At 35.2% G+C, this 26,910-nt stretch overlaps 2 protein-coding genes and 1 pseudogene across 3 annotated transcripts in view; 2 read left to right on the top strand and 1 right to left on the bottom strand.

The window, feature by feature from the left end:
• The window catches only part of CHPT1 (choline phosphotransferase 1), a 27,105-nt gene extending 6,993 nt beyond the window's left edge, over nucleotides 1–20,112 (top strand). Inside the window, exons 2-9 of one of the 2 annotated variants that reach the window (XR_009689810.1) lie at nucleotides 4,566–4,713; nucleotides 5,006–5,147; nucleotides 8,756–8,840; nucleotides 11,614–11,745; nucleotides 13,678–13,836; nucleotides 14,554–14,679; nucleotides 17,489–17,688; nucleotides 19,938–20,112. Coding sequence is in view for 1 of the 2 variants with exons in the window: in XM_061125536.1 (XP_060981519.1) it covers nucleotides 4,566–4,713; nucleotides 5,006–5,147; nucleotides 8,756–8,840; nucleotides 11,614–11,745; nucleotides 13,678–13,836; nucleotides 14,554–14,679; nucleotides 17,489–17,599; nucleotides 19,938–19,982 (948 nt within the window). In the remaining variant the exon portion in view is untranslated. The remainder of the gene's footprint in view (nucleotides 1–4,565; nucleotides 4,714–5,005; nucleotides 5,148–8,755; nucleotides 8,841–11,613; nucleotides 11,746–13,677; nucleotides 13,837–14,553; nucleotides 14,680–17,488; nucleotides 17,689–19,937) is intronic. The other variant, XM_061125536.1, reaches the window with a different exon arrangement.
• SYCP3 (synaptonemal complex protein 3) lies at nucleotides 19,694–26,910 on the bottom strand. The gene is made up of 9 exons (XM_061125537.1): nucleotides 26,836–26,910; nucleotides 25,846–25,992; nucleotides 25,196–25,259; nucleotides 25,002–25,036; nucleotides 23,020–23,137; nucleotides 21,926–22,025; nucleotides 21,185–21,283; nucleotides 20,139–20,243; nucleotides 19,694–20,017 (listed from the first exon to the last, which is right to left on the bottom strand). The coding sequence occupies exons 2-9, from the start codon at nucleotides 25,976–25,978 to the stop codon at nucleotides 19,964–19,966; spliced, it is 708 nt and encodes a 235-aa protein (XP_060981520.1). The 5' UTR covers nucleotides 25,979–25,992; nucleotides 26,836–26,910; the 3' UTR covers nucleotides 19,694–19,963.
• On the top strand, nucleotides 23,644–23,795 carry LOC133044119 (U4 spliceosomal RNA; annotated as a pseudogene).

Here is a 26,910-nt window from a genome sequence, read left to right as displayed (position 1 = left end):
TATATATGAGTGTTCCCTGATCCAGAGTTATTTTGAACAAAAACAGTTGCCACATGTTCTAGTTCAAATCTCTGGTTTCTCTAATCCTTTAATTCAAGTAGCTAGAAAAAGTAAAATTTCCCAAATACTTACGTTTTATATAGTTCTTTTTTAGTGATGTAACTGACAAGCAATTTAAATTTATTAGTGTTTTTTTAATGACATGAACTTATGATTATTTCTTAGTAGTTATTTTATTTTCTAGAATAAACTTATAATCTTCCATACAATCATGTAAGATTCATCTAATGATGAAGGTATTATTTAAATTGTGATTTACCCACATCATTGAATACCATGCAGTCATGTAAGCAAATGGTGTAGATCTTTATGCTTGACTTGGAAAGATTTCTATAATGTATTATAAAGTTCTGATCTTAAAAGATACAGTAGATATTTTTTTTTTCTTTTGGCCACACCACATGGCTTGTGGGATCTTAGTTTCCTGACCAGAGACCAAACCCATGTCCCCTGCAGTGGAAGCATGGAGTCTTAACTAAACCATCAGGGAATTCCCAGATACAATAGATATTATAAAGATAACGTAATTTAAAACTTTAAATGTTAAGGAGCTCATATGATCTGGAGACATTCCACTTTTTGTAATAGCCTCCTTCTATAGAAGTATTCTGATATTAACATATTGCTTATGACTTTATAATTCGTAATCCATGCCCTGATTTTCCTGGGTTTACATTTGAAATTTTTGAAAACAAGTTTTTTTTTGTTTTAACTGGAATTGAGTTGGGATGGCTCTGGAAATCCTGCATCCACCTGGAGAACTTTCTGGAGTGACCCACAGTTAAAGCAGACTCCTGAAAGGAAGAGGCCTGCTGTTCCTGGCAAGAGGATCTCCTGCCTGGGGCCTGTTTTGCAGAGATAACAGATGAGAAAAAATGTTGAAAATCTGCAGACTATTTCATAGCCCCCAGGTGGAAATGGAGGTGATGACTGCAGGGAAGAGAAGAGACAGGTCCAGCCCCTGTGGCCTCGGGAAGACTGGCAGCTGGTGGACTAGTGGGCCTTCCTGGGTTTAAAAGGAAGGAAGTCTCTCTCAGCTTGCAGCCAGTTTCCCACCGCTCTGGTTCACTGAACTTGAAATTGTATTTGTGGGGGCAGGAAAGTGCTTCTCAGCAGGTTTGAAAGAATAGCTTAAGAATCCAGGTGGGAAGCTGCACCTACTCTGTGTAGCCTGCAGGGCAGTAAATCTGATAGATCTTATCTCATGGGCCAGGTCATAAAACTAGGGTTTGCTTCCTGGATCCAGTCTAACTCTCTTCTTGATGGAACTTTATCACCCCTCCCTAAGTTTCACTTTTATCTGTGATGAAAAGAACATAATAGCTGCCTTGTCTCTGTGGATTGCTGTTTCAAACGAAACAATGCATTTTTGAAAGTCCTTTGTTGTACTGTTGAAGATAACATTACTACCTTTCCAGTCTGTCGTGTAATGACCTGTGGATCATCTGTTCCAGAAACGTGAGCTGGTCATGGACTCAAGAATAAACTTTTCACTTTCAGGCCTCTACCTTCATTCCTGCTTAGCCCTCCTCTCTGTCTTTCTCGTTGGAATTCCCCTGCCCCTCTTTCCCTATTTAAACTCTAAATCTTAACTCCATTGATATCCTAGTGAAGTCATGTTAGGCCAGTGAGCCAGTTTTCATTTCCTTTCTCCAGATAAGGGGCAGAGTCCACTCCCAAGCGTGGTGTCCTGGAGTAGCCAAATTTATTTCGGCATGGATTTCTGTTAACACCTTGACCTTTAGACTTGTTTGCTGCCGGGCTCCCAGATTAGAAGTTAGAATCAGGAGCTTTTTAATGTGGACCTTTAGGAGTTGCTTCTTGAGAAGCTCCAAATTTTCCATATAAGAAGGTTCTGTACAAGAAGTGAGAATTGGAACATCCTCATGTAGATGATTTACTTTCTGTCATTTAGGGGAAAAGGATTCAGTGGAAAGGAGCTTCCCAGGTGGCCCTGTGGTAAAGAATCCACCTGCCAATGCAGAAGATGCAAGAGACCTGGGTTCGATTCCTGGGTTGGAAAGATCCCCTGGAGGAGGGCATGGCAACCCACCCCAGTATTCTTGCCTGGAGAATCCCACGGACAGAGGAGCCTGGCGGGCTGCATTCCACGGGGTGGCAAAGAGTCGGACAGGGCTTAGTGACTAAACAACAACAGTGTACCTATTAATACTGGGTGTCTAATATTAACAGATGATGAAATGTTTGTTAAAGTTTAAAGTAAACTTTTGTTTACTTTGAAAGATTGAGGAATGAGGTAGCAAGTTGATTGGTTTTTTGCAGAATAACCACATAAGCCATACCTACATTGATATGTCAAATATAATTTTAGAATGTTTAATGACAATAGCTAAACTTTGTTGAGCACTTATTACATTCCTGGTATGTGTAAAGAATTATCTTAAGAATTTTTTCATTGTGTACAACTACAAGTTTTATTTGCATCTTAAAAATGAGGTAACCAAAGTTTAGAGAGTTTAAATGACTTGCCCAGGGTCACTTGGCTATTAAATAACAGAGCCAAGAACTCAAACACAGATCTAACTTTGAAACCCTAGGTCTCAATACTTTTGTTATACTTCATTTCTGAGGCAGAATTCTGGGTTGGCCGTTGCTTTCATCACATGGGTCCCTGAGGAAGTACAATACATTTATAAAGTGCTGAAAGAAAAGAATGGTTGTTTTAAAATCCTTTTTCTCAAAATAAATAAATAAATAAAATCCTTTTTCTCTCTTTTGTTGAAATTGCTTCATTTCTATTGACCTACCTTCAAGTTCACTGACTCTTTGCTCTGTCATATTTATCTATGCTTCTGTACGTGATGTATCTTTTTCTTCTGGCTTCTTAAATGATTTTCTCTTCATCACTGCTCTCCAGTGATTTGATTATGATGCGCCTTGGTGGGTTTTTTAAAAAAATACTTACTTTGCTTGGGGTTTGCTGAGCTTCGTGGATATGTGAGTTGATAGATTTTATCAAATGTGGACATTTCCAGTCATTATTTTTTCTTGTATTTTCCCATGTCCCACCCTTTCTCTTCTCTCCTGAGACTGTAATTACATATATCCCACAGGTTACTAAGGCCCAGTTCAATTATTTTTAGCCTTTTTTCTTTTTATGCACAATATTGGATATTTTCCTCTAAGAGTCTGTAAATTCACTGATATTTTCTTCTGCAGTATCTAATATATTGTTAATCTCATATAGTATATTTTGCATTTGAAATATTGTACTTTTCATTCTAGAAATTTTACTGGAGCCTATCATGCTTTTCTTCTACCTTTTTGAACACATGAGGCATATTTATCAGAACTTTTAATGTCCTCTTCTGCAAATTTCACTCTCTCTGTCATTCCTGGGCCTGATTGTTTTGATTGATTTTACTCCTAGTTGTCAGCATATTTTTCTGCTTCTTTGAGTGACTACTAATTTTTTAATTGGATGCCAAACATTGTGAATTTTACATTCAGGGGTACTAGGTTTGATGGGGTATTCCTTTAAGATGTACTTTGTGTTATCTATAGGTATGTTACCTGGAATCAGTCAGATCCTTTTGAGGCTGGATTTTACATCTATTAAGGCTGTCAGAGAAACCTTTAGTCTAAGGCTAATTTATGCCCACTGCTAAAGCGTTGCACTTCTGAGAACTCTCCCCAGTGCCACAAGTATTACAGGGTCTTTCTGCTGTACCTGGTGGGAATGTGGTTCTTTCCCTGGCCTTCATTGGTAGTTTTTTCTCATGGGGCACAGGTCACTTCTCAGCAAAGACTCAAAGATCCCCTCTGTAGATCTCCACATGTGCCCCTCTGCTTACAGCGCTCTGACCATAGATTCTGTCTGCCTTGACTTTGCTGAGCTCTGCTCCGTTGCTCCTCAGCACAGCAGGGTCACTGGGCTCTGTCCCGGGTCCCCACTCCTGCTCTGCGGGCTGGACACTGCCTGCAGGCACTCAGCTGGAGTCCTCAGAGGGCTCCTGCCACTCATTTCCCTTGTGTCAGGGATCACAGCGCTGCACTGGCTGCGCTGTCTGAACATGGTGGTTTTGTTTATTTGATCGTGTTTCTAGTTATCCATGGTGGGAGAGTAAATCCAGTCCCTGATATTCCATCATAAATGGAAGCAGGGGTCTGTGGTTTGTCTTTAAGTTCTTTTTTCACAGTGGAGACTTACCAAATAATTTCAAATCCAGTGCCATATATGAATAGTATTATATTAAAGGAGCTGTGGACTAAGAATCAAAATCAGGGTCCCAATCCTCATTCAGTCGTTTAACTTTCTGCTTCCCATAGTATATTCTGTGACCTTCTACCCAATCTAGAGCAATTCATTTCTTAGTTTAATTCATATCTGTAGAAAGAGGGTTATGAATGTTTTTTATATCATGCTGAGTTGCTATAAAGCGAGAACATAAGAAAATGTGTTGGTTGGCTTGGGTTGAGCTGTTTTCAAACAGAAGCTGGCTTATTGTCACTCACCAGTCTTCATTGTTAACATTTCATGTTAGGCACCATACTGGACATACCTTTTATGTGCATTAGGACTCTTCATCTACCAGTCACTGGATGCTATTGATGGGAAACAAGCCAGAAGAACAAATTCTTGTTCTCCTTTAGGGGAACTTTTTGACCATGGTTGCGACTCTCTTTCCACAGGTAAGTTAGTGGAGATTTTTTCCTATAGTTGTTTTTTGTTTGTTTGTTTTTTAATGATGGCTTAAAAAATGAAATGAACTGAACTGTTTGGTTTGTTTTGGTTTACATTTGGAAGCAATTTTGCATAGTGTATTTTTTTTAAATACACTAAAAAAGTATGGTCAGTAATTTATTCTTGCCTAATTTTAATGCCAAGATTATGCACCTTAAAATTCTATATTTCTAAACATTCAGTGGCAATTATATAACTTATTTTAAATACTTAATGGTTTCTAAACCTCATTTCTTTCAGTTTTTATGGCAGTTGGAGCTTCAATTGCTATTCGCTTAGGAACTCATCCTGACTGGTTGTTTTTCTGCTCTTTTATTGGGATGTTCATGTTTTATTGTGCTCACTGGCAGACTTATGTTTCAGGCATGTTGAGGTTTGGAAAGTAAGTATGTATTTTAAGTTGTATATTTTAAGATGTAATCAAATTCATTTTCACTGTCATACTTCATTTATTCATAATAAAGGGAACAAACTGTCAATCAGGAATTTAAATTACCTTTTAATTTATTGAAGCATCCATAAATGTTATATCTTAGGTTTAGTCTTTTAGGTGTTCTTCTTGTTATAGTTACATACTTGATGATTATTTTATTTTTCTTCCTCTCTAACTTACTAGCCCAAGTTTACATTGACAGGAGAAAAAGAAAAATAAGGGATGTGAATAAAGTAGAAAAAGGATATAAAGTACCTAAAGAAGAAGCATTTGGCTAAAAGATAAAATAATGAGATATGGAATCTAAAGGTCCTTTATAATCAAATTTTTGTGTGTCCATAAAGGGGAACCCCTTGACAGCAGTCCTGAACAACAGTAGTCGTGAGAATCTCAGCTGTGGTGTACAGTTGGTGAGATAATGTAAAAGCATCTTGTAATATTTTCCCCGATGCTTTATTCTTAGACACCGGGAAACAGCGCACAAGACTGGAACTCTGTTCTGTCCCTCTCTTTCTCGTCGGCTCCCTCTTTGCCTGACCCTTTAGTAGCCGTCTCCCTCTGGCTCCTTCTCAGCTTTGGCTTCCCCTGTCTTCAGATACTTTCCTGCAGCACTTTGAAGCAGTAGCTCGGGGGGAAAAAAAAAAAAAAACTTCTGATAGTGCTAAATGAAAGGAGAAGCTCAAAACAATGGATCATTTAGCAGAGTGAAAGCCATTGGCAGTTTTTCACCGTCGACTTTAAATTACAGAATAGTCACAGCTGTCAGCTGTTGAGCACTTGCGTGGTTCTGGCGGTGTTCTCAGCGCTGTACATGCCTTTTCTCATCTGTTCCTCACATTAACCCAGTTGAGGGTTACTGCCACTGTACCAGTGAGGCGGAGAAGTTCTGTAACTTCCTTATACTGCTAAAGAAGTGTGGAACCAGGGCTAAACTCAACTCTCCAGACCCCACACTCTTAACGACTGTTGTTCAGTAGCAGCAGTTATTTAATGACCTAGACTTCACCTCTTTGACTTTAACTTCATTAAAAATCTTTCTGAAATGAATTATTTTACATTCCTGGCCTAGTTGTATACTTTATAGTCATTTACTGTTGACTGAGAGCTTAATGTGTGCCTAGAACTGAACATAGAAAGATGAGTCCCTTGTGGGTGGGATATGGCAGACAGGTTGGGGAAGAAGCATTGTAGGCAGGAGGATAAGGAAAGGAAGTACTCAGAACATTAGGGAAGCGGTTGCTGCGTGAGGGACTGGAGGAGATCCTGCACTGCCCAGGGTTTCAACCATGTGAAGTACTTAACTCTCTGTGGCACAGATCCGCCTCTGTATGGTTTCACTCTATCAAAGTAAATGCATCATTGAGCATTGAGTAGGATACACATGGATGGTCCAGCTTAACACCATAAGAAGGATCTATATGTGGGACATCAGCCAAGCTTCTGTGAATACTTACAAAGTCAGTCAGTATCAACTGTCAATTGGCTAGGATGGATGTCCTGAAAAATCTGTCAATAAACAATAATAAATTTCCAAAAAAGTCAGTCATTTATATCGTCTATCCTTAAAAGAGGAAGAGTGACGCTTTCTGTGGTATGAATGATGCATATGTGAAACCAAGCTTCCTAGCTCAATCCCTGTATATGTCCTTTAGTTCACTGAAAGTTTGTCCTGTAATTTCTGTCAGCTTTCCTAGTTGCTTCTGGTCACTAGTCATACCCTGGAAAAATTATGGATTAACTTAATGGAATTCTGCACTGTTACTTGAAAAAGAGTATAAAATTCTGATAATAAATCATAAGTGTAGGGGAAAGAATGTTGGCTCTGATGTCATTTTTCTATAGCAGTATCCAGCTGTTTTCAATACAAGTGTGGAAAAATCACTTCACTTTCTCTTTCCCAAAAAACAGGTATAATGTATATATAGCTCATAAGACTCATAATAGATGCTCAGTAAATGTCAGTACTTTTCCTTTTTTTCTTCACAAAATACCATACATTATATTACTTAGTTTACCTTTTTCAACTAACTTGACTGTTTCCCCATGCAGTCTGGAGGCCTTGATTTGCCTATCACTAATCTTACAAATACTGCATGTCATTACATTTTCCTTTTATTTGTGCATTAATGTTCCAGTCACCTTTTCCCTCTAAATGCCCTCAAAATAACTCAGCTGAGAAGTCTTTTCTTCCATGTCTGGATCTATTTTATCATCTAATCCCTACATTTCTTGTATTTGCAGCACAGTAAGTATTCCTCTAGCACGGCATCTAAGAGGAGATGCAAAGGAGGTAGACACATAAAATCTGAAGCTCAGAAAAAAAATATATAGATTTGGAGAAATGGATTTAGAAGTCATTGGCATATAGATGATAGTCTTAAGTATAGATGTAATATTCAGAGAATCTAAAAAGAGAAGAGAGGAATTCTGGAAACAGTAGCATTTAAGATGTGGAGGAAGGAGCCTGCGAAGATCTTCTAGAAAGGCAGGAGAATCACGAGAGAACACGGCATAAAAACAGCAAAGCTTTTCAAGAAAGAGGGTGTGATGAGTGACTTAACTATTGAGGAGTTACATGAGATAGTAACCAAAATGAATCCCTTACGTTCAACAAATTGAAAGTCCCTGTTTACCTTAAACAATTTTAATAGAATGGGGCCAAAAACTGGACTGTAGTGGATTATGCAGCAATATGAAGAGAGGAGGAAATTACAGCTGTGGACTACTTGCTGGCCTGTTATGGAGCAAAAGAGAGAGGAATTGGTAGCTTCAGAGAATGCAGAGTAGAGACTGATGTTGCTTGGTTTAGTGGGTTTTTAAAAGAAGTTTAAGTATGTTTAGGGCTTCCCTGTTGGCTCAGACAGTAAAGAATTGCCTGCAATGCAGGAGACCTGGGTTCAATCCCTGGGTCGGGAGGATCCCCTGGAGACAGGAATGGCTACCCACTCCAGTATTCTTGCCTGGAGAATTCCATGGCCAGAAGAGCCTGGCAGGCTACAGTTCATAGGGTTGCAAGAGTCAGACACAACTGAGTGGCTAACACTTTGACGAGTATGTTTATATATAGGGGAAATGTCTGTGGAAACCAAAAATTATAAGGACTATTAGTAACATGAGGAGAACTATTGGAATTTTCCCTACTTTTTAATGAAATTGACTTGAGAGTGTTTATGAATTTGCCTTAAATCATCTGGTTGTTTTTATGTTACTATTAATTTTTCCTGATTATAAGAGTAATACATGATTGTTATTAAAAATTCAAACTTTGTAGAAGTATATAAAGTAGAAGATAAAAGCTTTCTGTAATCTCAGCGGTAACTGTTACTAGCAATTGTATATATGCTATACAAGTTTTTTACCTATATGTGAGCACATTGTTGTTCCTGTAGGCTTTTTCACTTAACAGTGTAGTTAATTGATAATTCAGTGATGGAACTAAAGGTAAAAATAAACTAAGCCTGTGGAGATTTTTACATCTTTGATTTCAATATATGGTCAATGAACCTTCATATTCCGGAATTTGATTTACAAACCTCTCTTCTTTATCTTTCCTCTAGAGTGGATGTAACTGAAATCCAGATAGCTTTAGTGATCATCTTTGTGTTGTCTACATTTGGAGGAGCAACAATATGGGACTATCCGGTAAATCTAAGTGTTTAAATTTATATTTAAGTACTTTTTAAACATTTGGGGAAAATATTGTATTGTTAATTTTCTTCAGATATCCTTAGAGCTATATTTAATACTCATTCCATTTCTTAACCTTTTTTCTTCATTTTATAATTTTACTATTCTATATACCTTATTACAGCATGACTATACTACCCTATTCATGAATATACTACCACATAAAAGAAAATGACTCCATTTCCCAAATACACAATTAGACTTGCTAGTTGAACTACCTTTTCAGGCCAAAATTTATTTCATAAAATAGATTTATAAAAAGTAAATTCAGTCAAACACTTTATGTTTGAAACTTGCCCCTCAACATTAGGAAAGTTGCTAATTTGTATTTTTTATAATTTACTATGTGTGAAGTTTCTCATGTTGAATGTTTTTTATTTTCTGCTTGGCTGAAGACCTCAGTATTTAGATAAAAGTTGACTCTCAAGGAGGCCACTGTTACAAATTCATGCTTTCCAGAGGAAGGAAATTTATGAAGAAACAAATTATTTTCTCACTACAACCTAAGTTTACACTATTGGCTGACTCAAAACTTCATGCCCATAGAGTTAAGAAGAATAATAAGGGTAATATCAGCTGTCAACAACTAGTGCTTATTCAACACTTACTATGTTCTTAAATATTTTACTGTCACTCTTTTCATCTGACCCCCAGAACAATTCTATGAAGTAGATACTGTCATTATTCTGATTTATTAATAAGTCTTAAAATGATTAAGTAATTTGTACAAGGACATGTAGCTAGTAAGTACTGGAGCTAGAAATTAAGCAGACTAATTCCAGACTCTGTTTTTAATCACAAAGCAATATACCCCTGGTAATACAAATAGTAAGAAATACAAAGCTAAACATACTCTTACCGTAGGATCTAGGGACTATGCTCTTTAGTATTTACCCAAATACATTAAAAATTATGTCTATGCAGGGAATTCCCTGGTGGTCCAGTGGTTAGGATTCAGTACTTTCACTGCTGTGGGCCAGGGCTCAATCCTGGGCAGGGAACTAAGATTCCACAAGCCACATGGCATAGCCAGAAAAAAATTATATCTATACAAAAACCTGATTATGGATATTTATTGCAGCTTTATTCATAATTACCAGAACTTGGGAGCAAGTCTTTCACTGGATAAATGGATTAACTATGGTGCATCTAGGCAATGGAATATTATTCAGTGCTAAAAAGAAAGAGCTATCAAACCATGAAGATTCATGGAGGAAACCTAAATGCATATTATTTAGTGAAAGAATCTAGTCTGAAAAGGCTCCATGTTGTATGACCCCAATTATATGATACTTTAGAAAAGGCAAAATGATGGAAACACTGAAAAGATCTGCTATTGCCAGAGGTTATGGGGTTAAGGAAGGATGAGTGAAAAAAGGAGTTTAAGGGACGTAAACCCTTTCTGTGTGATACTATGACGGTGGATACCTGTCCACCTGTCCTTATACATTTGTCATTTATACATTATGCATTATCACATATTATGCGACACCAAGAGCAAACCGTAATATAAACTAGGGTGATTATAAGTGATCAGTTCATGGATTGTAACACATGGATTGTATCGCCCTGGTGGAGGATGCTGATGCTAGGGAAGCATGTGTGAGGGCAGGGAGTAATGGGAACTCTGTGTACTTCCCGTACAGTTGCTTTGAACCTAAAATTGCTGTAAAAATTATATCTATTTTTTAAAACTGTAAGAAATTTCTCTGTGGCATTTAGTTTCAGAATTGCCAATTGTAATTCATATTACTAGGCTCAGAAGTAGACTCTGAGCATATTTTTAAGTAGTGGAACATTCTCTGTGATGTTCACATTCCTTCTTATCATGTAAGGATAAATAATAGAATCAAGGATGTGCTACATAGGCCTCTAAAATACGTAGATGTGTCTTTCATGGTAGCGGCTCTGCCAGTACCCATCAGAAGGTAAATGTGGGCTTAGAGGCAGTTAGGCAACTCCGGTCATTATCAGATGTGGTTGTTTTAGTTTGGAATTCTGATTTAGTTATTCTGTGGAAGAATTTAATCTTAAAATCATTTCATTCAATATTTTGGCAATACCATAGGAAGAAAGCATACCTATTTATTCTCATCAATAAGAATACTTGTTTTAGATATAGATTTTCTAAATTGAATTGTTAACCTGTAGTTTTCACAAATTTTGGTACAGTATTTCAAAGTATATTTTCAAAACACAATAGCCTATAGCTTTTGGCAATTCATTGTTACTGTTTTTTAAATCCTTTGCTGCCTTTGGAAGTTTTCTTGAACAGCAATTGACCAACAGGTAAATATATATTGCTACAGAGATTTAATCCTGGATGTTAACTACACAGAATTTTTGCATGCACACACGTTGTGATATTTGTCACATTCGTGATACAGGTCACAGATCACAGTGATGCTGAGGTGCTGCCTTTTAGAGGTACCAGAGTCAAGTGAACATCCTATTTCATGTTTCCTTTAAGTCAGATGAAGGCTTGTGAGATGAAATACTTCATCACAGTTATTTAAGAAGACTTAGCTAAATTTGGTGCATTCATTTAAGAGATAAAACCATTAGAAGAAAAATTAACATGCTTCAGGTTACATTCCAGAGGTTAAGGTTTGATTATAAGAAAATGGGTAGCTTATTATATAGGGTCCTATTGTAATGTTTCTTTACTGTTTAATAGGAAAATAAATTTTGTTTTCTTAATGAAGTGTTTCTTTCCTCTACCCTAAAGATACCCATCCTAGAAATAAAATTGAAGATCTTACCAGTTCTTGGAGTAGTAGGTGGAGCAATATTTTCCTGTTCAAATTATTTCCATGTTATCCTCCATGGTGGTGTTGGCAAGAATGGATCCACTATAGCAGTAAGACATTAATTTCATCATCATTCAGCATTAATTTTATGATAAATTTTCTTAACACCCAGCTATAGAGATACTGAAAATATGATGAATTTTAAAAATAGGGAAGGAAACTAAATATCTTAAAAGAATCCTTTTTAGGCATATAATACAAAAAGGCATTTTTGAAAATTTAGACTGATTTTACAGCATTTTTCCTCTTTCTATACAGCCTTTCTTCGAGTAGGCTTTGGTGACATTCCGTGTGATCATCTGCTGTTTCATTATTGACATAATTAAAAGGTGCCATTTGTTTTCTTCCTTGTTGTGCCTGGCACTGATACAGGAGAGGAGGAGGAAGGAATGAGTTCCTGATTGAATGTCAGGAAAGCAGTCCAAAGTCATGGTTTCACATATGGGCCAATTTATTACACATGACGTAAATTTTATTGAAATTTCATCACTGAAATATATTTTTAAAACTACCCTAATATTTTAAAAGGTAAAAACTTCAGCCTCAGTTCTTGAGTGGGTACACCTTGTATTTGTTGTGTTATTTACACTTTGCTCATCTATAATTCTTCTGTATTTATTCATATTTGTTTTTAAAAACTCCTTCAATACTTTTGCACAGAAAAGAGGCAGAAAGAATTCTGCTCAGTTTTTGAACAAATATAATATCTATGTTTTTTAAAAAACATGTCATCTTCAAGGTAGTTGAACATTATGAACTTATTCCAGTGACGCCATCTTCTATCAAAATATTGCTGGAATGCCTTTAAGCTATAGTTCATTCTCTTTAATTTGCTGTAGTTCAGAATTTCTGTCCTGTAAGGATGGGTTTGACTTTGAGAAAAATCAAAGTCATTTGAAGCCAGACCTAATAAATAAGAGGAGTAAAACCCTGAAATATAGCATTTTTACTTAAAAAAAAAAAAACTCATTCTTTTAAATGACATATACCGGCTCTTAAAACAATTTGAAAGGAACCCACATAATTCATATATTATCGATCTTTATGAGCTACAGCTACTGAAGCCCATGCTCTAGAGCCCATGTTGTGCAATAGGAGGAGCCACCACAAGAAGCCTGTACCCCACAGCTGGAGAGGAGCCCCCCTCCCCGCAACTGGAAAAAAGCCCACACAGCAGCAAAGAGCCCAGCACAGCCAAAATAAATAATTTAAAGCAGCATTTTAGTAGCATAAATATTTATAGCATTACTGTATAGTGTTTTATTGACATGACTTTAAAATGTTCGTAATATTAGTGTAAGTTCTAGCATTACATATAAACTTAATAGACAAGAATAAGGCAGTTTTAATAGATACATTTAAATTGATGGTTATGTATTTAGTAAGCCTTAATATCAAATTTATTACAGTATCTTGTTCAGAATAAGCAATCCTGACAGAATCCCGATTCATACAGATAAAAATATAATGGGTTCAGTCGTACAGTGCTACATAAGAGGGCACTTGCGGTCTCAATGTAAAAGGCAGGGCAGGGTGGGATGTTGGTATAGAGAGAGACTAGAATTAAATTCCTCCTAATCAATGATTAAGATATTGTGTAGAAGTGGCAGGTTAAGCTTTATTTCAATATCTCACAGAAATATGTTAACTTGGCAACTGGACTGTTGATGGCCTTTAACATGGTAAAATTTAGTACAAGATAAATGATGCCATTTTTTAGTGATTATTAGCTCAAAATGTATATTCATATAAAATTGGAATGAAACATCTGTAGCACTGTATTACCTCTTTGTAACCCTTGGTAGGGTTCTGTAGAAGTTTGAAAAACACAGCTAAGGTCTGTATACTCCTTTAGGCCATATACTATCAATACTCTTCTCTAGGTCTCTAGTTCCTAACACAAAGTAGATGCTCAGAAAATATTTGCATTGTAATAAATGCATTGTTAAAATGTGGTGCTGATTTTCTGCTTTATCCCTTAGGGTACCAGTGTCTTATCACCTGGACTCCACATAGGAATAATTATTATACTGGCAATAATGATTTATAAAAAGTCAGCAACTAATTTGTTTGAAAAGCATCCTTGTCTTTATACCCTAATGTTTGGATGTGTCTTTGCTAAAGTCTCACAGAAATTGGTGGTAAGAAATTCTTTTAATTTATGACTCATGGTATAAATAATGTATTTGTTCCTTAAACACAAAACTGGAAACTTTCATATAATGGGTAGGTTTTTTGTGGTGTTATCACAATAAATAGTTAGCTATTTGTGCTCCAAGTAATACTGTAAATGAATGTTTTTATTTATTTTTTTATTTATTTATGTATTTATTTATTTATTCAGAGAGACAAGACTCCTTAGTGTAAGTTCTCTTAATTATTTGTTTTAACAATGACTATCAGTTATAACCTTCTGATATCAAGGAATTTAAATTGGAAACTTTAACAAGCTACCTAGTCCTGAATTTGAGAGATTTTCAGTTCAGTATTCTCATATCAAATGTGAGATTAAATGGTCTCTTTGGTGGTGGTGGTGGTGGTTTAGTTGCTAGGTTGTGTCCAACTCTTGTTGATACCATGGACTGTAGCCTGCCAGGCTCCCCTGTGTCTATGAAATTTCCCAGGCAAGAATACTGGAGTGGGTAGCCATTCGCTTCTCCAAGGGATCTTTCAGACCCAGGAATCAAACCCAGGTCTCCTGCATTGCAGGCAGATTCTTTACTGACTGAGCTATGAGGGAAGCCCAAATGGCCCTTTTATCCTTATCTTAACAGTAAATTAAAAATTTAGTTATTTCTATCCTGAAAATAAAACATTTAAAATTTAATAGTGAAATTATTTTGTTTACTTTTTTATAGATAGCTCACATGACCAAAAGTGAACTGTATCTTCAAGACACTGTCTTTATTGGCCCAGGTCTTTTATTTTTAGACCAGTACTTTAATAATTTTGTAGACGAATATATTGTTCTATGGATAGCAATGGTAAGTACCGTTTTGCTAAGATTTCTTATTTATTTTTAACAAATGTCAGATAATACTATGCTTAAGAGTCATTTCAGTGAGGTATTAGGTAGCCTTAACTTTCTAATCTATTAAGCATTTCTGAACATTTAAAATTATTTCTTTAAAGTTCATTTTATATTGTGTTTGAATGTGGCCCACATATATATGGAGATACAGCTCCAACAATGTAAATCCTTAAAAAGAAAACTGTGTGCCTTAAAAAAAAATAGTACCAGAAAACAGTACAAGTGGCCTGAGGTGACCTCTAAAAATGGTATGCTATTCACTCAACCCAGAAAACCCCACAATATCATGCAGATCAAGAGGTTAAAATCTTCGTGTTCACTTTAAGAACACTCGTGAAACTGCCCAGGCCATAAAGGGTATGCATATCCGAAAAGCCACCAAGTATCTGACGGATGTCACTTTAAAGAAGCAGCGTGGGCCATTCTGTCCTTACAACGGTGGAGTTGGTAGGTGTGTACGGCCCCAGTGGGGCTTGATGCAGGGTCAGTGGCCCAAAAAGAGGGCTGAATTTTTACTGCACTTGCTCAAAAATGCAGAGTAATAATGCTGAACTTAAGGGCTTAGACGTAGATTCTCTGGTCATTGAGCACATCCAGGTGAACAAAGTCCCCAAGATGCGATGCAGGACTTATAAGAGCTCATGGTTGGATCAATCCCTCCATGAGCTCTCCCTGCCACATCAAGATGATTCTTACTGAAAAAGAACAGATTGTTCCTAGACCAGAAGAGGAGGCTGCACAGGAGAAAAAGATATCCCAGAAGAAACTGAAGAAACAAAAACTTATGGCCTGGGAATAACTGCCACAAAAAATAAATGCAAATAAAAGTAAAAAAAAAAAAAAAAGAAACCAGTACAAAAATGTCAAAAATCACTTCAATCTCTAGCAAAGGGTTACAAACATGAATTAGTGTCTTATTTAATCCAGGTTATTAGAATTACTCTGAACTTACAGCAGATAACAGGTAAATTAAATGGAATTGGTGTTAGCAGAGGGCACTACTGCATCAAGAAATGTCAGCTAATACTGAGGAGACAGAACAGACAGTACAACTAAGTACAGGATTCCAGGACCATTTGTGCTAGAAGCAAGCTACCATATATATGTTTATGGCCCTTGAGAATAGTGCAAAATTTATATTAAAAATGATGATTCTTATCAAGCAAATTCAATTATCATAGCTTGCATCCTGCTTAAAAAGTGATATTGATAATATATAATTTCTATTCAAAAATTACAAAATATAAAATTATGGTGCATGAGAAAGAAGCTTTAGCCATCTAAGGAAAAGAAAATCATTGTTTCTAACATTTTAATCACAAGTAAATAAAGGAGGCAATATTAACTTTTAAAAAAAATTTTACTGAGACATTAATGGCTAGGCTTCAATTAGTGCTATTTCTGGACAATTTTGCCTCATTTTTCCCTACCTCCGGACCTCACTAGACTTCATGAAATTCTTAGAGATATACAAAAATTAATATTAAAGTGAGCTAGAAGAAACATTGAACCTTTTGATAATTTGAATGATCTCACACTATTTACTAGAGATAGGTGTTTTTTAAAACCTATCTGTTCTGTGCATGGACCAATGGGGTACATGTGATCATTCTTTATTCTAGGTTTTATAGTATTATACTTTTTTGGAGTAAATTAATAATATCTATTCAGAAGTCTTCCATTCTTAAAATGGTGGTGAGATATAAATCTTAATCCTTGAAAGGTTCTCAGGCAGTATTCTAAAAAATGTTTGAAAGTCAGAATGATCTCTTTTAAATTACTATCCACTATAAATATTATTGCTACAAAATAATCTAAATTTAAGAAATAGGGGGTGGTTTTTCAAAGTATCTGAAAATTCAATGTAGGATTTCTTTCGGTGAACTTAAATGTATTACCAAATAGAATGAGTGTAATTAAAATATCGGGTGTTAAAAATTCAAGCACCTAACTTGTAATGAGTGAGTTGGCCTAGTTTTACATCAGTGGTGGAGATTATGGTAAGGAAGTTAAATTCAGTTTTTCTTTAAAACACTTTGCTAACAACAATTAAGAATAAGCAAACAAAAAAACACCGAGTGGACCAAAACCAACATATTGTGCCCTTTGGCATCCTCAGAGAAAAGGTTCTTGCTTCAGAGAGAGAAAAGCCAGATGGAGTTTTTCAAGTAAATAAGATTTTTCTATTATCAGTGAGAATTTTCTACCAACAGAGAGCCATGAGTCTCCTTTCTATGAAAGGAAGCATTTGCCCCCAGTCTCTGGGAAAGTTCTTACATAGTGTGCCTTCCTCCTTAATTTTGTAAGGAACACAATTTTGTATGCCTTCCTTCAACTATGGTGTCTCTTCCAGGCCTTTACTTTCTTACAGCTACTTTCACAGGAATAAGGAATAAAAGTATATGATGGAGTGATTTCAATTCTAATGACTGACAGCCCCTTCTAGTAGAAATTGGTGGCTTTGTTGCACAGCAGAAAACTGAAAGAATGTGGAGTCAGAAGACTTGAGTTCTGTTGTTTTTCAGCTTTTGTAATTAGTCTAGACCTTTTAGCACTCTGAGCTGTTTCTGAATCTGTAAAATACCCTGTATATCTCAGAGGACTATAGTGAGGCCCAAATACAAATTATAAAATGTAGTATTTTTGATGAAGAATTTTTGGCTAAGGTTTGAGATTAGGGGGTGGAGGACAGAAAAAAATAGCTGCTTCTTCAGAAAAGATAGACCATAATCCATTTTATATTTTCTTTTTTGCTTCTAAAGGTCATTTCTTCACTCGATATGATGAGGTACTTTAGTGCTTTGTGCCTGCAAATTTCAAGACACCTTCATCTAAGTATCTTCAAGACTTCATGTCATCAAGCACCTGAACAGGTTCACAAGCATATTGACTAATATCCCAAGGAAAAGAGGAGAAGCAGTTAGGGGAACCTATGAATAAAGGAAATCCCCCTTTGCAGGAGGCTAGTATATTATCAAATAGGTTATATTTTAATATAAACATTAAGTCCTATAGATCCATTGTGTCTGTCTTAGTTGCAAAGCCCTATGAATATTTTTTATCAAGGTATTATCAGAGTAATACAACCTATAAATTAATTCTAAACACAACCAAAGAAATTTCAATTTTCTAAGAAAGTGAACCACTACAGTTCTAAAGAGCAGTCTCTTTGTCTCAGAAATCCTCATCAGACAGTTGGGGTTTTCTCTGCCAAAGGATTACATAAAAGTTCAGGACAAAGGATTTTAGCTATCTTGAGGGAGATGCTTACTTTGATTGCTAAAAATTGATAAATGAGTTCATAATATTGTATAAGTGCATAGACTTATAATGTAATTATTGAGTCAAATGTTATAAGCATCTTTACAGTGACAGCCAGTTATTCCTTGATATTCTAAGTTTCACTGTCACAAAAAAGTGGATATTAAACATTTCCATTTGTGAAAAATAAAAACAGTAGCCTAAGCACAACTGACAAATAAGAAAACCAGTAATCTATGAAACCATGACAAAAGTATCTTTCCTTTAGAATATCCGCTAAAGCTACTTCAAGTATACTTTCACTCATTTGAGATAAAATGGGGATAAAATAAGTATCTTTTATTCAGTCACTAAGTACATTATATATTGATTCTTATCTTTCCACTCTCAAAGTGTTTCTATTGCTCATTATGAATAATAGAACTGTCAAACGGTTCTTTGGTGACCCACATCCTCAATTCTCATCTTACCTGTTTGTAATTTTTATCTAACAGTTCTGTAGACCATAAGCCATATGTTGGAAACATTTCTTTAAAAAAGAAATAATGAATATGTACTATATTTTAAGCAAGAAAAAGGCATATTGTAAAAAGAGTGAAAGTTGATATTCCTTGAAAGGAAATATGTTACTAAGTACAATGAAAATACTCTGGAATACTTATTTTGCTTCTAAAACAACTGGTAAATTCACTAAGAACAGCTTGATTTGAATAGTACTTAAAATTTATATTCCAACATGTACTTTGGCTTAAAAGGGAAATCCTTTACAAAATGCAAAAATTTAGGAAGTAAACTGTCCCTAATGTCAGATATTTGTTAATTATGGAGGATTAATTTTTTCCAATATAATTGATCACAGAAGAAGAGAATCAGTATGTTTGTTTTTTAAAATTTGGAAAACCTAAAATAAAGGTGGATTATGAGACAATTAGAATTTAAAATATGAAAAAACAAGACAAAGTCACTCTTCTCTACTTCTGTTGGGCATATTTTTTTGTTTTGAATGACTCAGGCAAAGTATTTTCAGCAAAAAATCGTAAGTTTAACCCAAATATTTCAAATTTGTTTTTGCTGAAACAATATTTATTAAGTGTTCAATATGTTTTTCTCTGTTTAAAAAGTGCACATTTAAAAATACCAGGTATAAGAATTAACTGTTAGTTTGGAAATGAATGTAAAAACTTCCATATATTTACTGAATATTGAAACTGGAAAACAAAATATTCTATGTAATTTACAGTTAAAGACAGATGTGAAGTACTTAAACCGTAAGTAATTAGGTATGTTAATGAAATGCTCTTAATCCTTACTAAGGGCATGTGTCATTTAATTATGGACTAAGCCCAGTTAAATGGCATTTTGATGTCATTGTAGAAGTGACATTCACAAATCCATGCCTTAAAACAGTCTTTATATATCTTGTTTGGTTTTTTTAAATGGATTTTAGCAGTTTAATTTATCCCAGAAGGGAAACTTAAGTTGTTTTTAATAAGTTTTATAAGTCAATAGAATGTATTTTTTGAAATCTTATTTCATTAGAATTGGCAGTGTAACTTCATGAATATGCATGAAAGGATGTACGTATAATAGGTTTTGTTTTTTTCCTTAAATAGGAACATTAACCATCTATACTTGTGTTTTCTTCCTTTTGGAAGTGATACAAATACACTGAAGCCAAAACTTGCAATTAAATCATTTTTATTGCTAAAAGTTAAATGACAAATGTCAGAAAAATTCACTACTGCTATTATCACTAGTACTATTAAAGAGCTGAAGCACAGTGGTACATATACTTTAGGGATTGCTGCTCCTCACATAAGTTCATATTTGGAGGTGAACAAAAAGAATGGTCTTGCACTTAAGCTAATGATTAATACGATATAATATTTTAAACTAGAATCTTAAATCACTCTAACGACTTATTAGCTAATGTTATATCATATTACTTAGGTTCAAGTTCTTCCTTCAAAGAGTCATCAGAATAACATGGATTGAAGAGACTTTCGGACACTTGCCATCTCTTGCTGCTGCTGTTACATGAAAGGAGATATTAAACACTGGTTTAATTTTTAGATAAGTGTTAATACATATTTCAGCAAATAAAATATTTCAATGCTTACATTAATTCTTTTTCAGTTCTGAACAACTTACAGTTTCCATCATAATTTTTTTTTGCAACAAAGCCATTTCTTTTTTAAGTTCATTTTGTGCACCAGTAAGTAGATTTTCATGATTCTTCTCCAAGTCCTCCATACTCTAAAACACAAAAAGCTAGGTCAATTACAAACCACCACTTTTCATCTCAGTTTGAAAACTTATGCAGTTAATTTTCAAAAGTAGGAACTTTTTAATATTCAACAGTGCACATTATTTATCTCAAATAAAAATATTCTAATACATGAAAACCAAAATATCCACTAAAGGAATAGAAAACATCATCATAAATCAAATATTATTAAAGGAGTTACAACAATAGTGTACCTTCTCACTGGAAGAAACAAACAAAACATAACAAAATTTTATAAAAGGAATAGAAGCACAACTTGCTGTAGCTATGTAGTAGAAAATGGGGATTAATTCCAATTTAGTTGCCAAAAGAATAAGATTGAAAAGGTAAAAAGAGTTAAAAGTATTCTAGGGCAAGCGCATAAACAACAGCATGAAAGTGCAGAGTTCAGAGAAAGCAATTATGTGGAAGGGTGGAAGTAAATGATGAATGTAGTAACTGAAGCATAAAAAAAGGATCATATTATTGGGCGGTGGGGGTAAATCTTGAATACCTAAGAATTCATAATGAGAATCTACTGCAAGTTTTTCAGGAGGGAAAAGATAATGTTTTTGGAAGATAGTATGGCAGACCCATGAAGGATGGGTTGGTAAACAGACAAATCAGTTAAGAGTTTCTATAGTATAAGCAAAGAATAACAAGATTCTGAACGACGGCAGTTAGCAGTGCTGAAGAATAAGGGAAATGGAGGTGTCAAATATAGTACTAAAGTTCCTACACCAAGTGATAATGGCCAGTGATAGCATTTAGCACTTAAATAAAATATAATGAATTCAGAATGGAAAATAGTTAAGAATTTAAAATGTGTAAGCAAAATGTTTTCCCCTTAAACTAAGAAAAAAATTATATTCTACTTCCACATATAAACTATATTTTGTAAGAATGTGTTATGTTACCAAATACAACAGACCTTTATGAACTGCTCACACAATTGTCTAATTGTTTTCAGTCTCTGGCTCTGAACAATTCTAGACTGTTGGAAAACCTTTTGTTGCTGTCGAAACAGATTCTACAAATGTAAAAGAAAAAATTATGTAATAACCATTTGGGTAAAATTTAGGAAAAAATAATTCTATGTTAAACTTAAAAGGAATAGTTTTTAACTCAGTATTTTTAAGATTTTATCTTAATATTTACTATGAGTTTAGATAATGTGTTCACCACTTACATACAATAATATAATAATCCAGTTAGTCACTGAATAGGAAATCTCAACAGTGCTCAAAACATGTCTTAATTCTTCTTGCTTTCTATGTCAACACAGATGATCCTTCCAATATTGCTGATCTTTCAGTTTCTTGGCCTGTTTTCAACCAATGGTTTTTTGCCTTTCACCCTACTTTATTACTTACATAATCATAACCTAGATTTTGTCATTACCAATAACTATAACCTCTACATTAGTATTAATAATAGCAAACTTCATATTAACAAAGTGTTAGGTAGGAAGCAAACACCAACAGCTTTTATATATGGTATGTGCCTGTACTTGTGGTTTACCATTCACCAGAACCAAACTCACAGCCAGCAATAGGTAAAGGAACCTGGCTGAGTTCCATGGGTGTACTGCAAGGCCAGGCTCTCCACTTCTGCTTGAAACTTGGCTATAATAGATTAATTATAAAACTACAAAGCTAAGCATAATACTAACAGCAAGTTTTTCTTCTTGTTCCTCAGCTTTCTGCATATCCATATCCCACTGCTGGAACAAAGTCAGAAACTGCTGAGAATATTCTTGGTTAAGCTTCTGCCTGTAAAACATATTATTATATTTCATATCAACGTGGAGCAATTATCAAAACAAAATTGATTTGATGTAATTATGCTATAGTAAAAGAGAAAGTATCAAATTTCCAGATGTGAAATCAAGAAGTAAAAGTATGACTCATGCTGATTCCAGAAATATTTATTTTCCTAACCAACTAACAGAAAAACCCTCAAAATCCTCTCATGCACTTTAATTCTTGAAAACTAGTGGAGTTTTATTATACATACACATTTTCCAGAAAAGTCCATTTTATCTCCAAGCAATTTACTTTTTCATTTTCTCCTACTGAATATAGGTCATGATATGATAGATTTACCGAAGTTACTACAGAAAATTTTCAAATAGAAATATTTCACTTAATTTTTCCCCATTTTGGTACAGTGATTTTGTACAAAAGAACAGTTAATTCAGCTAAAATATACAAATTGTTTATAATATATAAGGTTGATCATTTTATACATTGTTAAATAGTTAACTGTTATAAGACCAATGGTTTATAGGACACTGACTTTTTATTAAGCTAGTGTACTTTTAAAATGAAAATAAATTCCTTTTATTGTTTAAAAAAGCCTCAATCATTATTTAAAGGGCTTCCTTATAGCTCAGTTGGTAAAAAATCGGGAAGATCCCCTGGAGAAGAGAACGGCAACTCACTCCAGTATCCTTGCCTGGACAATCCCATGTTCAGCTAACGTATTTTTAAAATGAAAATAAATTCCTTTTATTGTTTAAAAAAAGCCTCAATCATTATTTAAAAGGGGAAAGAGGTCATCTTTATTGATTTCTAGGAAATGTATCTCAAGTCTGTGAAGGAATAAAGTTATAGGACTAAAAGACTTAGAGGAAAATCAAATCAAATATAATTTTTACTAGAGAGCCCAATAAATTGAAGACGATAATACTTCTCCTAATTTGTACCCATGAGTAGTAAGGAATGATACAAATGTTGTGGCAGTGAAAAAAACCAACAACTTTACCTTTGCTCTTGTTGGGTTTTCCAAACATTTTCAAGTTTCTGGTTACTGGTTTTGAGAGAAGCCTTGGTATACATTTCTAGTCTCTTTCTCTTAGCAAGAAGAGACTTGTTAATATCAGCTATAATGAAAATAGATACTCATTAAATTTAATGTGAAAGTAAGTTATTTATTCCCACGTATTCAAATAAATATGGATAAAGTTGGTTCAAGAATTTTGAAGATATTTTAAAAATACACATACTATCAAAAAGCATGATTAGTTGCTTGCTTTTTTTTCTGAGAAAAATTTTAGTTATTGGTATCTCAATTCTTATTTTCTTAACTAGAGATAATTTTAATTTAGAGATGATTAAAAAGAGCTAATAATTGAAAAAAAAAAGGTCTCAAGGACAGACTTTAATTTTTTCATAAGAAGACACTAATAAAGACTAAATTTAAAACTCATATAAAACACGAAACTTTTTAAAAAGCCTAAAAAGAATAAAAACAGTTAAAATGTTTTTAAAAACACAGTGATACTATTAAATATATTTTTTACTAAGAGAGACAAAGCATAGGAAAATCTTAATTTAAGTAGGTATCTAAATAAATTCATTCAGGAACTCTTTTAAATATGTCCATGGAAGCTTTGTGCAGTGGCAGTATTGTAGCCAATGAGGTTTATCCGAGGCGCGATTATTGCTAATTGAAAACTAAATATGTCCATGGAGCTTTTTACAGGCCATTTTTTACCAATAAGTACTGCATTTCATAAAATTTTTAATACTTCTAATAATTCTTTGCTAGGCACATGCATATGGATCTACTGTCAATAGTCATTTTCAGCAACCATGATGAGGTTACCTATACTATCAGATATTTGGTATTTCCAAGTGAAAATGAAACTGAAAGTCACTCAGTCGTGTCTGACTCTTTGCGACCCTGTGGATTATACAGTCCATGGAATCATGGAATTCTGTAGGCCAGAATGCTGGAGTGGGTAGCCTTTCCCTTCTCCAAGGGATCTTCCCAACCCAAGGATCGAACCCAGGTCTCCTGCATGACAGGTGAATTCTTTACTAGCTGAGCCACAAGGGATTTCCAATATCCATCTCCAATAATACATTTATAAGGTCAAGTATTTTGCTACAACCAAATAGGGCAAAGCTTTCAAAAAATATTTGATTATATGAATATAGAGAAGAGCCAAATATTTACTTTTTTCAGAATACTATCCCCAATACAGTTAACACAACTAACATTTGACATACAGTTTAATGATCTATCTGATTATACATCTCTTTGGAGAAGGAAATGGCAAACCACTCCAGTATCCTTGCCTAGAAAATCCCATGGACAGAGGAGCCTGGCGGGCTACAGTCCATGGGGTCACAAAGAATTGGGTGTGACTGAGCAACTAACACTTTCACATTTTCATACATCTCTTACTAGCAACACTGTCTTTAATTCTCAATTACATAGTTTGATAATGTAAAAATAACAATAAAGTTATTTTAAAGGTTTCAGTTTACACTGCATTTAGTAAAGAACACAAGAATGTCATAGAAAATAACCAAAGAGAGAGAATAAAAAACTGACATATATACAGATATGCGTGTGTTTGCATCACTTAGCCCATGAAAGTCATACAAAGAGGGATAGATATTTTTCCCATCCCTTTTTGATCTAAAATTCCATAATCAAAAAAAAAAAAAAATTCCATAATCTATTAAACCCACACATGTATAAAGTAACAGGACCATTCTTTTTTTTTTTTTTTAACAGGACCATTCTTAACCCACCATTGTTAGTACCATTCTCTTTTCACATCAACTGGAAAAGGTTAATAAGGAAATCTATGAAGCTGAATTACATATATCTGTGCAAAATCTTATAAGAACAAAGCATTAAAAAAGTCTTACAGTCCACTGATTATTATTTACTGTTTATACAAGTTATATGGTTTAAAACAATGTTGAACACAAATATCTCCTAAAACATACCTCCAAATCTTTCCAGCATATTCTGTACTTCACCCCTATGAAAAAATTACATCAGAAAAGTTTTAAGGATCCATACAATATTTACTGTTTGGGAAGGAATACCACATACCCAGTATTTTACATGCAATACTCATTGGACAACCAAATAGATGGTTCTTAAAGTCTAACAGGTGAAAATAGTTTGACAGTATTACCCCATATCTTCAACTACTGCAGAAGTCCTTTTCCTCCCATGTTTCTCAAGTATTTGGGTCTTCTCTGCATGACAATAAAAAAAATTTGAAATTAAGTGTGTTATTTTGGTAATTTTTTAATGGTATTATATCTTAATTTTGAGGGTTTTTTTTTTTTAAGCTTTCTGCCAAGACAAGTTTTTAAAGCAGATTTATAAATGCACTACTTTCTCTGCAGGTTTGTTGTGTTGTTTAGTCGCTAAGTCATGTCTGACTCTTTTGCGATCCCATGGACTGCAGCCCACCAGGCTCCTCTGTTCATGGGCGTTCCCAGGCAACAATTACAGAGTGGGTTGCCATTTCCTTCTCCAGGGGATCTTCTCCTGACCCAGGGATCAAGCCCTAGTCTCCTACCTTGGCAGGCAGATTCTTCACCACTGAGCCACCAGGGGAAGCTGCCTCTATGTTGGTTAGATGGAATGAAATCAGGATCCAAGACCGTTTTATACGAACAATTTTGCAAGTCTTCCTGTGTTAATGTCATAATAATCTCTGTACTATTTATCAGACATCAGATGAAAGATGCTATAGAAGCTTCACTAGCCCCAAAACAGAAACATGAAATACATGAAAATGCAGGACGTGGTCAGTAAACGTTAGGTTCACTGTACCTTCAACAGCATCCTCCTCTGAACCACTCAGATCTTTTTTGTCTTCTTGCTCAAATTCATAGGCTCTTATAGCCTGATCCCCCACAGATGGTTTCGCAGACTTCCCGGAATATTTTCTTCCAGAGGGCACCATTTTTTCAATGTTTTCTTATTTAAAAAAACAAAAACGAAAAAACCGTTCTGAATCTAAAGACACTATTTATTTAAATATTTAATCTATTTAGGCTGGCAAATTTCAAAATGAGAGATATCAAATAAAGATCATTTTAACTGATCATTTAACTTTAGGAGTCTCTTCATTTACTTTGTTGAACCAAAAATTAACAAGATAATGACAGCGCTGCTCCTGACTCCTGGGGTGCCTTAATGGAGAGTTCTCAGAGGACAGGGAGGGCAGGTAGGGCAGTGGAATTCTAGATCCGCTTTTGCCAGCTTCTGGCTAAATAGAGGCAAATCTAGATTTTGCATTTCAGTCAGAGAGTGAAACCAACGACTGACAGGATCGATCACGACCCCACCCCAAAGAAACTGCTAGCAACAGAAATACAAAATAAAACCCGCAGAAGAAGATATCCAGTTAAGAATTCCACGACCCAGGCCTCGAGGACCAGTGAAGGGGAGCCCTGAATTAAACTAAATGGTTCCCGTAGATTGGCGGGGGGAGGGGGGGCGGGGCGGAGACTACAGCCCACCCTCTTCGCCTGCGGTCAACCTGTCCACCCGCCACGTTCAATCCAAGTTGCCCAGCCTGGGCCTTCTCGCCCACTCCCCGCCACTCACAGGTCTGACCACTAAGAGCTTTATGGCTTTCAAATTCCTGTCAGAGGCTCCCGGGAAATTTTCCCTGGTCAAGAGTAGCCCTTGGCTCAGACTCCCACGCAGAACAAACACTTCCCTCCTCACGCCCGAAAATCACCCCCAATGGCCGAGGACCGCAGTTAACCTCTCCGGACAGGCGTACCCTCCACTCCCGCTGCCCAAGTACCTTACCTTAAGTGTCCACTTCGCAGCCCGACACTCCTCTGAGGAAACTCCAAATTCCGGCGGGAGAAAAATCCAGCCTCG

This window comes from Dama dama, chromosome 22, assembly GCF_033118175.1.
Source record: "Dama dama isolate Ldn47 chromosome 22, ASM3311817v1, whole genome shotgun sequence".
In the NCBI taxonomy this organism is placed as follows: domain Eukaryota; kingdom Metazoa; phylum Chordata; class Mammalia; order Artiodactyla; family Cervidae; genus Dama; species Dama dama.
This window is presented reverse-complemented; position numbering and strand designations above follow the sequence as displayed.